The sequence below is a fragment of the Oncorhynchus kisutch genome, linkage group LG20 (assembly GCF_002021735.2).
Source record: "Oncorhynchus kisutch isolate 150728-3 linkage group LG20, Okis_V2, whole genome shotgun sequence".
NCBI lineage: Eukaryota > Metazoa > Chordata > Actinopteri > Salmoniformes > Salmonidae > Oncorhynchus > Oncorhynchus kisutch.
The window spans coordinates 45,426,957-45,439,630 of NC_034193.2; the positions used below are offsets into that span (position 1 = coordinate 45,426,957).

At 42.2% G+C, this 12,674-nt stretch overlaps 1 protein-coding gene across 2 annotated transcripts in view; it reads right to left on the reverse strand.

The window, feature by feature from the left end:
- Positions 1 to 12,674, reverse strand: part of LOC109865958 (ubiquitin carboxyl-terminal hydrolase 43) — a 120,620-nt gene that overhangs the window by 56,031 nt on the left and 51,915 nt on the right. For both annotated transcript variants that reach the window (XM_020454473.2, XM_031799461.1), the window contains exon 3: positions 6,914 to 7,020. In XM_020454473.2, the coding sequence (XP_020310062.2) occupies positions 6,914 to 7,020 (107 nt within the window). The remainder of the gene's footprint in view (positions 1 to 6,913; positions 7,021 to 12,674) is intronic.

Consider the following 12,674-nt stretch of genomic DNA (forward strand, 5'->3'; position numbering starts at 1 on the left):
TCAACTCTGACAGTACTGGGTCAATACAATTGTATTGGTGTTTGCTTGGCAGAGAGGGGCCCTGAAGGGTAAGTAAACAGAGTAAACTGAACTACTGTATTAGTGGGGTAATTGGCAGACCTGTGTGTGTGCGAACAGTGTGTGTGTGTGTGTGTGTGTGTGCGTGCGTGCGTGTATGTGTGTGTGTGTGCGTGCGTGCGTGCGTGCGAGAGAGAGAGAGTAAGTGTTAGTTGATGATAGTTAGAAGGTGTCGGGTCAGAAAGAGGAAGCAGGGCAGAGTCTCTACGCTCTGTACGTTCACAAAAAAAACACCAGTGGAGAGATCAAAGCAGCCCTCCACTTCAACAACTCTCTAACCCCCACTTCAAAGCATCCAGCCTGGGATGGGATCAGCTCAGAGACGCCCCAGGTAAGGTCATGGTGGAAGGGGGGAAGATGGCAGCCCAGGAGGCCTCCCCGATGAAGAAGGGGTGTAAGTGGGTCATCGTGGTAATAAAATCAAAGGAGAGGTTGAATGAGGAGTGACTGTGAACTCTGGATAATCTGCTTTAAAAGGTTTGGCTACAGAAATCTGCACCGCCATCTTGGGCAGCTGTGTTGAACTGAAGACACAGGGGAGAGTACGAATAGAAAGACAATATCTATTTCCTCAGTCCTTTGGGTGCCTCCCAAATGGCATGCTATTCCCTTTATAGTGCATAACGTTTAACCAGGGCCCGTTGAAGTTGTGTAGCCTACTTTAAAAGCAATAGGGTGCCATTTGGGATGCTACCGTTGACACTAAGAAAACCAACATTCCAAACTCAACATGACAGACTGAGGATGTAGACCAAGACTCATTTGAGGCTGGAAAGTGACTGTCGCTTGTCTCTCTTGTCTCTGCAGCCTAACCCACCAGACAGCCTCCACTCTAATCGCAAACATTTATTCAGATCAGAACGCCCCCGAGGAGTATCACAGATATAAAAAGACTGGCAGAGAGAGAGAGAGAGAGAGAGAGAGAGAGGATGATTGATTCAGAAAGAGAATGAAAGAAAGACAATGAGACTGACAGGTTCAGAGAGATAAATCCCTTAAATTGAAATTTAATTGAGAGAGAGCGAAACAAACTAAGAGTGTATATTATTTTGTTTAGTCTTGGTATTAGAAATGAGCGCCATGGCAACCGCAATTATAGAAGGACAATAACATAAGGAGAAAGTGTGGAGGACGAGTCACAGAACCCAAACTCATCAGTGCCAATGGGTGTTTCTCGATATGTGTACTACCATGCTCCACACTCTCATGCTCCAATGACGTTCTCTTGACTACGTTCTTGTGAGGACGAGTATGGAGAATGCATAAAACATTACATTTGAGAAGCACTTCCCCTACTGTTTTATCTCACACTGCAGGACAATGGCAACGATAGACAAAACAAGATATACACAAAGCAAAAGTTTTATTTCATAATTATCAGATAGATGTTTGAATCAGCTAGTTAAACAGGCAAAAATGACCTAAAACTAATGTTAAACAAGGTAGAGTTGAAGTCGGAAGTTTACATACACCTTAGCCAAATACATTTAAACTCAGTTTTTCACAATTCCTGACATTTAATCTGAGTATAAATTCCCTGTCTTAGGTCAGTTAGGATCACCACTTTATTTTAAGAATGTGAAATGTCAGAACAATACTAGAGAAATGGATTTATTTAAGCATTTATTTATTTCATGACATTCCCAGTGGGTCAGAAGTTTACATACACCCAATTAGTATTTGGTACTCTTGCACGTTTTATAGTGTTCAGCTTCGCTGGCGATGAGAGAGAAAGCAAACAGCCAGATCTTACCTCGTGACTGTCATTATGTGTGTGTGTGTTTGCGTTCCCATGTAATTCACTTTCCTCTGAGCATTGCTGACCTTGGCTTGGAGGGAGGTCGATGAGAGTTGGGTAAAAGGGAGAGCAGTAGGTAGGTACACACATTAAAGTGAATATACTAAATCTGGGTTGAATCAAAACAAGTCGGTCCGGCTGCCCACTAGGGCTGTAAAGGTTCACCAAATCCACGGTTCGGTGGTACGTATTGCGGTTTTGGGGTTACGGTTCGGTTAGGTTTGAGTACAGCGGGAAAATCAGACGCCAACTATAATGTAGTACATTTTTGTTTACTTAAGAAATACAAAGTGCTGATATTCCTGATTCCATATACAGTTGAAGTCGGAAGTTTACATACACCTTAGCCAAATACATTTAAACTCAGTTTTTCACAATTCCTGACATTTAATCTGAGTATAAATTCCCTGTCTTAGGTCAGTTAGGATCACCACTTTATTTTAAGAATGTGAAATGTCAGAACAATACTAGAGAAATTGATTTATTTAAGCATTTATTTATTTCATGACATTCCCAGTGGGTCAGAAGTTTACATACACCCAATTAGTATTTGGTACTCTTGCACGTTTTATAGTGTTCAGCTTCGCTGGCGATGAGAGAGAAAGCAAACAGCCAGATCTTACCTCGTGACTGTCATTATGTGTGTGTGTGTTTGCGTTCCCATGTAATTCACTTTCCTCTGAGCATTGCTGACCTTGGCTTGGAGGGAGGTCGATGAGAGTTGGGTAAAAGGGAGAGCAGTAGGTAGGTACACACATTAAAGTGAATATACTAAATCTGGGTTGAATCAAAACAAGTCGGTCCGGCTGCCCACTAGGGCTGTAAAGGTTCACCAAATCCACGGTTCGGTGGTACGTATTGCGGTTTTGGGGTTACGGTTCGGTTAGGTTTGAGTACAGCGGGAAAATCAGACGCCAACTATAATGTAGTACATTTTTGTTTACTTAAGAAATACAAAGTGCTGATATTCCTGATTCCATATACAGTTGAAGTCGGAAGTTTACATACACCTTAGCCAAATACATTTAAACTCAGTTTTTCACAATTCCTGACATTTAATCCGAGTATAAATTCCCTGTTTTAGGTCAGTTAGGATCCCCACTTTATTTTATGAATGTGAAATGTCAGAATAATACTAGAGAAATTGATTTATTTCAGCTTTTATTTCTTTCATCACATTCCCAGTGGGTCAGAAGTTTACATACACTCAATTAGTATTTGGTAGCATTGCCTTTAAATTGTTTAACTTGGGTTAAACATTTCAGGTCGCCTTCCACAAGCTTCCCACAATAAGTTGGGTAAATTTTGGGCCATTCCTCCTGACATAGCTGGTGTAACTGAGTCAGGTTTGTAGGCCTCCTTGCTCGCACACACCTTTTCAGTTCTGCCCACAAATTTTCTATAGGATTGAGGTCAGGGCTTTGTGATGTCCACTCCAATACCTTGACTTTGTTGTCCTTAAGCCATTTTGCCACAACTTTAGAAAAATGCTTGGGCTCATTGTCAATTTGGATGACCCATTTGCGACCAAGCTTTAACTTCCTGACTGATGTCTTGAGATGTTGCTTCAACATATTCACCTAATTTCCCTTCCTCATGATGCCATCTATTTTGTGAAGTGCACCAGTCCCTCCTGCCTCAAAGCACCCCCACAACATGATGCTGCCACCCCCATGCTTCACGGTTGGGATGGTGTTCTTCGGCTTGCAAGCCTCCCCCTTTTCCCTCCAACCATAACAATGGTCATTATGGCCAAACAGTTCTATTTTTGTTTCATCAGACTAGAGTACATTTCTCCAAAAAGTACGATCTTCTCCCCATGTGCAGTTGCAAACCGTAGTCTGGCTTTTTTATGGCGGTTTTGGAGCAGTGGCTTCTTCCTTGCTGAACGGCTTTCAGGTTATCTCAATATAAGACTTGTTTTACTGTGGATATAGATATTTTTTTACCTGTTTCTTTTGTACCAGCATCTTCACAAGGTCCTTTGCTATTTCTTTGTGGCTATCTGACTAGCTAGCGAACAGTTGTAGCTAGCCAGTTAGCCCTATTGACTTATTATGGGCTTGTGTTCTATGGTACGTAAGCAGGTGAACATATTAAAATTTACACAGCATGTATTTATTAACATATCAACATAAAATATTCTAGTCAGGCAACATTTTACATGTGAATAAGCAGCATTTCACATTCGAGAAGTTCCCTCCGTGCTCCGCTTCGGCTACTTTGATTTGGAGTCATACTCCGACCCTCCCGTGCTCCAATTTGGATACTCGGAGCACGGTAGTATGCATTTTGGAGAAAAAAAACATTGTCTCAGTCACACTACTACACTACCTGTCTTGTGTCTTTAGAAGTCTGGAAGTTAGAACACAGTCAATACTGCAACGTTGAGTTAGAATGTTGGAACAGAGCCCAATGTAACACAACAGTGAGTGCAGTGGATAGGATACATTACTTGTGTTGATTTGTATTCATACTCAAATGCACTTGCATGAACAGAAGCACAGTTATAGGCAGGCACAGTGCATTAACGTCACATACAAAATCAACTTTAAAGATGGTCCCATGGAATGCCAGGCCAGGCAGGGGTGGGGAACAGCCAGGCAGGCTCTACCTCTCCCAGGCTCAACCTGCAAGGTCATCTGTAAACAAGCCCTTCAGCCATCTGCCCCCTCCATCTGTACCTCCCCCCACCACCCTCCAGCCAAACCAGACAGCCGTTATCCTGCTACCTGGGTCTGTGTCCAAAACTCCGGAATTGCAATTACAGTGTAACCCTGCTACTCTCTAACATTTCAAGCTGTTGAGGTGGAGCCAGGCAGAAAATGACAAGGTGCGTTGCGGGAGAAACAACAGAGTTTGGAGTAGTTCTGTAATCACTTTACAGTAGACTGCATAATGTGACAACAACATGTACTCAACACTGAGACGTATCCTTAGGGAGCAGACCATCAAAGTACTAATTACTGGTGCTTTAAGTGTTGTTTTGTAATCCCTGACTAAACACAACACACTACAGTCTACACTCTTTTCTTTAGCTGTCCCCATTGGAGAACCCTTTGAATAACCCTTTTTTAGTTTCAGGTAGAACCTTGTTGAGTTCCATGTAGAACCATTTCCAGAGTGGGTTCTACATGGAACCCAAATAAGTTCTACCTGGAACCAAAAAGGGTCCTCCTATGGGGACAGTCAAAAACCCCCTTTGGAACCCTTTTCTTCTAAGAGTGTACTACTACACCTTGGGCGTACAAATGTAGGATCTTAATTCAAGCTAGTTTGCTACAGCAGGAAAATAACACTGCAGCAATGGGAAACATAAAAATAATTATGTGGATTATAATGAATGAAAATTTTTGTAGGGATGGATACATTGTTCGTTATGGCAAATCAATTCTGAAATTTCAAAATTGAAACTACAAACTTTAGAAGCCTTTTGAAAACTAAAATGCACTAGAAGTTTACATTTCCTGTTTTGCAGGAACATTCTGAGCAACAAAAGTGGGATTAAATTAAGATCCTACATCTGTATAGCCATCCACCTGAGGGGGAAGGATGGTGAGTCCAGACACTTCACAGCTGTCAGCCAAAACTGTTTGTCTAAGTAGTGCACTATGAAGGGAATATGGTGCCATTTGAGACAAGAGACAAAATTGTTGATGAGAGGAGCTATTGCATTAGCATTCTTTACTAAGCTTTTTAGGGATGCATTTGGAGTGTCTTGAAGGTTACGTCTCAGATTTCCCCTAGTGTCGCTACTCTTATCTGCTAATGAATTAACGGCTAATCTGATAATAGGACGTAAACACATCATAGCCAACAGCCAAGGGGGTTGGATGTTAAAGAAGACACTTTACTTTGAATAGCAGGAGGGATCATCATCACATTCAAGGGAACACCCGGAATTCCAATATTCCATCTCGGAATTCCGATATTCTGCCTCAACATTCCGATATTCCATTTTAGACACACATTTTTCCATAAGGGAGGATGGATTCGGAGAGCAATTTCCAATTAGCAGCCTGGAGAGATCAGTCTCCGCAGGGATACAGTGGGTTTAGATAAGTGTATAATCCATAATCCTGTGATGAGGGAGTGGGAATCATAATCTCGTGATTGACTGGGTGGTTAACCCCCGCGTCGGCATCAATACAGTCTAACTGTCTGGGGTTAACCCTATATTGATAGACTCACACTAATCTGCCAGCATGGTGTTAAATCCAATACTAAGCCCGATACAACTGGAGTTCTTTGTTATAGAGAGAAGGGCTGCCTGTTGGCCACAATCGACTCCCAGCAGATTCTGTAAATTTCAGGTCTAATCTCATTCTCTATACAATATACAATGTGTCAAAGTCTAATCATCCGTTAAACTGCTCAGTCAATCCATGTGGTATACAGATCATTCGTTGGTATCACAAATCAACAAGTGGAACGTTTCAACAGATTGATCTAAGAAGAGGTGGATGGGGAGGAAAGGAGCTGGAGAACATCATGACAAGACTAGCAGAGGGTCACTGCATTTTTATTAGACTGGCTACGCAGGGATCCTGCTGCTGCTGCTGCTTCGTGTGTGTGTGTGTGTGTGTGTGTGTGTGTGTGCGTGTGTGTGGGTGCGCGGGTGTGTGTTTGTGTGTGTACCGCAGACCAGGAGGAAAAGAGCCAAACAAGATACAGACTAATCCCAGAAAGTGTTCACAGCTAGCTCAACGTGACCTACTTTAGCAGGCTAGCGGTTCTTAACCACAGGAGGGAAAGTGCATGCTCACCTGTTCTGAATACCTATACTATATATAACGGCATGCTATAGATTCTGGGGAGAGAAAACTAACTATGCACACAGACATTACAAAAGCCTTGGGATGAGAAGTTTAGGTGTTTGGGTACTCCATGAAGCCTCATGGCGTGAGAAATCGCTATTGAATTGCTGCATAACTTAAGTATGCGTTATTACTTGACCTGTACTAATTGAATGTGACTCTCACCTCTTATCGTCTGTGACTACTAAAGCACCTGTATGATATTGTCTATGACTCGTACCTGTACTGTGCCTGAAAGTGGTCCTGGACGAAGCTGTGCCGAGTCCCAGGCTGTTGTGCTGCTGCTGGGCCGGAGACAGGGCTCTCCTCCCCTCCACCCAGCGGGCCCTGGAACAGAGTGTGAGAGAAATCGTGAATGTGTGAATGACCTGTATGTATAGGTCTGTGTGTGTGTGTGTGTGTGTGTCTGTGTGTGTGTGTGTGAAAACGTCAACACTGATGCTAGAGCTGGACACCAGCAGGGTAACAAGGTGTTTCAGAGCAGATGTAAACAGGAGCACTACAATAGGACAGGTGCTAAATGAGGTGCTAATGCACGTTAACACACTGTTGTACGTTTTCATAGTGTTCAGCTTCGCTGGCGATGAGAGAACGCAAACAGCCAGATCTTACCTCGTGACTGTCATTATGTGTGTGTGTTTGCGTTCCCATGTAATTCACTTTCCTCTCAGCATTGCTGACCTTGGCTTGGAGGGAGGTCGATGAGAGTTGGGTAAAAGGGAGAGCAGTAGGTAGGTAAACACATTAAAGTGAATATACTAAATCTGGGTTGAATCAAAACAAGTCGGTCCGGCTGCCCACTAGGGCTGTAAAGGTTCACCAAACCCACGGTTCGGTGGTACGTATTGCGGTTTTGGGGTTACGGTTCGGTTCGGTTTCAGTACAGCGGGAAAATGAGACACCAACCATAATGTAGTTCATTTTTGTTTACTTAAGAAATACAAAGTGTTGATATTCCTGATTCCATATACAGTTGAAGTCGGAAGTTTACGGGATCGTGATGGCTAGTAGACCGGCGACGCCGACCGCCAAGCACCGCCCGAACAGGGAGAGGAGCCACCTTCGGTTAAGTCATGACACATTGCCTTTAAATTGTTTAACTTGGGTCAAACGTTCTGCCCACACATTTTCTATGGGATTGAGGTCCGGGCTTTGTGATGGCCACTCCAATACCTTGACTTTGTTGTCCTTAACCCATTTTGCCACAACTTTGGAAGTATCCTTGGGGTCATTGTCCATTTGGAAGACCCATTTGCGACCAAGCATTAACTTCCTGACTGATGTCTTGAGATGTTGCTTCAATATATCCACATAATTTCCCTACCTCATGATGCCATCTACTTTGTGAAGTTCACCAGTCCCTCCTGCCTCAAAGCACCCCCACAACATGATACTGCCACCCCCGTGCTTCACGGTTGGGATGGTGTTCTTTGGCTTGCAAGCCTCCCCCTTTTACCTCCAAACACAATGATGGTCATTATGGACCAGAGGACATTTCTCCAAAAAGTACAATCTTTGTCTCTATGTGCAGTTTTAAACCATAGTCTGGCTTTTTATGCGGTTTTGGCTGATTTATTTTGATTTTCCATGATGTCAAGCAAAGAAGCACTGAGTTTGTTGTTGTTCGGGATTGTTCGGGATTGATTCTCACTTTTCGCACCAAAGTACATTCATCACTAGGAGACACAACGCGTCTCCTTCCTGAGCGGTATGATGGCTGCGTGGTCCCGTGGTGTTTATACTTGAGTACGATTGTTTGTACAGATGAACGTGGTACCTTCAGGCATATGGTAATTGCTCCCAAGGATAAACCGGACTTGTGGAGGTCTACAACTGTTTTTCTGAGGTCTTGGCTGATTTCTTTAGATTTTTCCATGATGTCATGCAAAGAGGCACTGAGTTTGAAGGTAGGCCTTGAAATACATCCACAGGTACACCTCTAATTGACTCAAATTATGTCAATTAGCCTATCAGATGCTTCTAAAGCCATGACATAATTTTCTGGAATTTTCCAAGCTGTTTAAAGGCACAGTCAACTTAGTGTATGTAAACTTCTGACCCACTGGAATTGTGATATAAGTGAAATAATATGTCTGTAAACAATTGTTGGAAAAATTACTTGTGTCATGCATAAAGTAGATGTCCTAACCGACTTGCCAAAACTATAGTTTGTTAACAAGAAATGTGTGGAGTGGTTGAAACATGGGTTTTAATGACTCCAACCTAAGTGTATGTAAAATTTCGACTTCAACTGTATATATTTTTATCTATTCATTCGGTTTCCCAGTGTGGACCAAACCAAAGGAAAGAAAACTAAAGGAAAATGAAGGAGGTTTGAGTTATTGTAAGATGTGATACAGTAAATAGAGGTTTGCCACTGAAGGAACGTTGAGAACCCTGACAATTCCAAATCTCTCTCCAACAGTAGATATATCACAGCTAAAGACTGTGTTATTACCCAGATCGACAGGTAAATAAACATATTGATCATACAAGCATAAAGTATAGAGCTGAACCCGTGAGTCACTTTTTGAGAGGGAACCAGGCTGTGGCACGGACGGACCTGAAATCCATTCTGAAATCAGTCACAAACCGCTGGTGTATGAATTGACGGCTTTCACAGAGGAAAAAATGGCATTTGGCATAACGTGTCATCAACCTGCGGGATATATTTCCTTTTTACCACAGCCAGTCATCATCTTCTGGCTTTCTTACAAAATCATTCCCAGAAATCATAAGATCGATTATTTTCGCTCCCGGGGAACGAATGGGTCTTTGAAGCAATGTTTTCCACACGCGGGCAAGCGCACACACATTGCCACCATATATATGATGGATAAGTGGAGCTACCAGGCACTTACTGTATGTGACTGAGTGGCATGACAGTAGTGTGTCAGTCTAAATGACACAATAGGAAAAAAACTGATTATTAGGGGGGGGGGGTCTTTCAACAGGCTGATTTGAAGAGATCTGCCTCTACTTTTTAGTTTTGATAGTAGCGCTCATGAGCCAAAAGTGTTTCCTGTGTATGCTGCTTGATAGCAGTCACTCAAATGGAGAAGGGCTGAAGCTCATTGACTGGAACTCGAATTGCTATGGGGCTGGTCCATGTGTTAGAAAGTGTAGGGAAAATGGCACTGCACATTTGCTTTCAAATTTTGGATTTTGTGGATAATTGAGGTACGAAAGTAATTCTGCTCATAGATTTTGCATGAATGAACTACACATTTACACATCCAGCCCAAAGTGGAAGGTTTAAAGAATACTTTCTTCGTGGCCAAAGTTCCGTTTACCTGACGGGGTGAGAGAAACTGCATTAACCCACAACTATAATTTATTAAAGTGCTTTGGTAGTTGGTGTTTTGAGCTCTGTTCAGTGGACAGCGAAATCAAACGAAGGAGAGAGTGAATCACTGTGAATCACATAATTACCTGAACAGTGCCTGCTTGATGTAATCAAAGAGCAGCACACTGATATATTTTCCACAAGAGCTTCTAGACTCAGGTGTGTTATGTTTTGGAGTGCCTTTAAAAAGACATTAGTCCTCATAACCATACTAATCACTTCCTGCTAAGCTGAAGGAGACAGATCCACTGGATTATGGAGCTTATAGAGCTATATGCTTCCATACTGGATATTCATTGATACTCTCAGCCAATGAAAATGATCAAATAGACATTTCAATCAAATGTTTTGAGGCGTATATTATTTGGAACATGGGGAAATGTGTGTTGTGTGATGACTTTCAGTGTACTGGCTCGATAAGATGATTATTGTTGTCTTGGTTGGAGTAGAGGTCGACTGATTAATCGGAATGGCCGATTAATTAAGACCGATTTCAACTTTTCATAACAATTGGTAATCATCATTTTTGGACACCGATCATGGCCGATTACATTGCACTCCACGAGGAGGCTGCGTGGCAGGCTGACTACCTGTTATGCGAGTGCAGCAAGAAGCCAAGGTAAGGTGCTAGCTAGCCTTAAACGTATCTTATAAAAAACAATCAATCTTAACATAATCACTAGTTAAACTAGTAATACTAGTGACTTAAGGCTCATATTTCTGTGTGTTATAATATTATAATTAAGTCTATGATTTGATAGAGCAGGCTGACTGAGCGGTGGTAGGCAGCAGCAGGCTCGTAAGCATTCATTCAAACAGCACTTTCCTGCATTTGCCAGCAGCTCTTTGCAATGCTTGAAGCACAGCGCTGTTTATGACTTCAAGCCTATCAACTCCCAAGATTAGGCTGGCGATACTATAGTGCCTATAAGAACATCCAATAGTCAAAGGTATATGAAAAACAAATGGTATAGAGAGAAATAGTCCTATAATTCCTATAATGACTAAAACCTAAAACTTCTTAACTGGGAATATTGTAGACTCATGTTAAAAGGAACCATTAGCTTTCATATTTTCTCATGTTCTAAGCAAGGAACTTAAAAGTTAGCTTTTTTACATATTGTACTTTTACTTTCTTCTCCAACACTTTGTTTTAAAATTATTTAAAACAAATTGAACATGTTTCATTATTTATTTGAGACTAAACTGATTTTATTGATGTATTATATTAAGTTAAAATAAGTGTTCATTGTCACGTTTTGACCTTTATTTCCTTTGTTTTGTATTCACTATTTAGTATGGTCAGGGTGTGAGTTGGGGTGGGCAGTCTATGTTTGATTTTCTATGATTTGGGGATTTCTATGTTTTGGCCTAGTATGGTTCTCAATCAGAGGCAGGTGTCATTAGTTGTCTCTGATTGAGAATCATACTTAGGTAGCCTGGGTTGCACTGTTTGTTTGTGGGTGATTGTCTATGTTGATTGCTTGTTTCAGCAGAGTTCGCATTAGCTTCACGGTTGTTATTTTGTTTATTGTTTTTGTAGTGTTCAGTGTTTTCTTTATTAAAATTAATGATGAACACATACCACACCGCATTTTGGTCCTCCGATCCTTCTCACCTCTCCTCTTCAGATGAGGAGGAGGACGACCGTGACATTTCATTCAGTGTTGTAATTGTCATGATTACAAATAAATAAAGAAAAACTGTCCGATTAATCGGTATCGGGTTTTTTTGGTCCTCCAATAATCGGTATCGGTATCTGCGTTGAAAAATCATAATCGGACGACCTCTAGTTTGGAGTGTTGTATGAAGCTACATACTTCCATACTATTACTCTTTCTGTGAATAGCCTACGAGAGAGGCCTTCAATTAGTTGCTATGCAAAAGTTAGCCTCAGCAAACAAAGGGGTGACATATCCAAGCTTTTATGGGGTTACAACTGATTTAATTGCAATCCAACTCATTCAGTTGAAACCTTGTAGTGTAACGGCGTTCTTCGTTTGTTGAGAGAGAGTCGGACCGAAATGCAGCGTGGTGGTTAATCATGATCTTTAATAAAGAAAACGGCGATACATGAAATAACTAAATAAATACAAAAACAACAAACGGAACGTGAAACCTAATTACAGCCTATCTGGTGAACACTACACAGAGACAGGAACAATCACCCACGAAAGACAAAGCGAACTCAGGCTACCTAAATACGGTTCCCAATCAGAGGCAACGAGAAGCACCTGACTGCTGATTGAGAACCGCCTCAGGCAGCCAAGCCTATACAACACCCCTAATCAGCCGCGATCCCAAATACTAAAAACCCCAATACGAAACACAACACACAAACCCATGTCACACCCTGGCCTGAACAAATAATTAAAGAAAACACAAAATACTAAGACCAAGGCGTGACAGAACCCCCCCCCCCCCCCAAGGTGCGGACTCCCGGACGCACCTCAAAACCATAGGGAGGGTCCGGGTGGGCGTCTGTCCATGGTGGCGGCTCTGGCTCGGGACGTGGACCCCACTCCATAAATGTCATAGTTCCTCCCCTTCGCGTCCTGGGATAATCCACCCTCGCCGCCGACCATGGCCTAATAGTCCTCACCCAGAACCCCACAGAACTGAGGAGCAGCTCGTG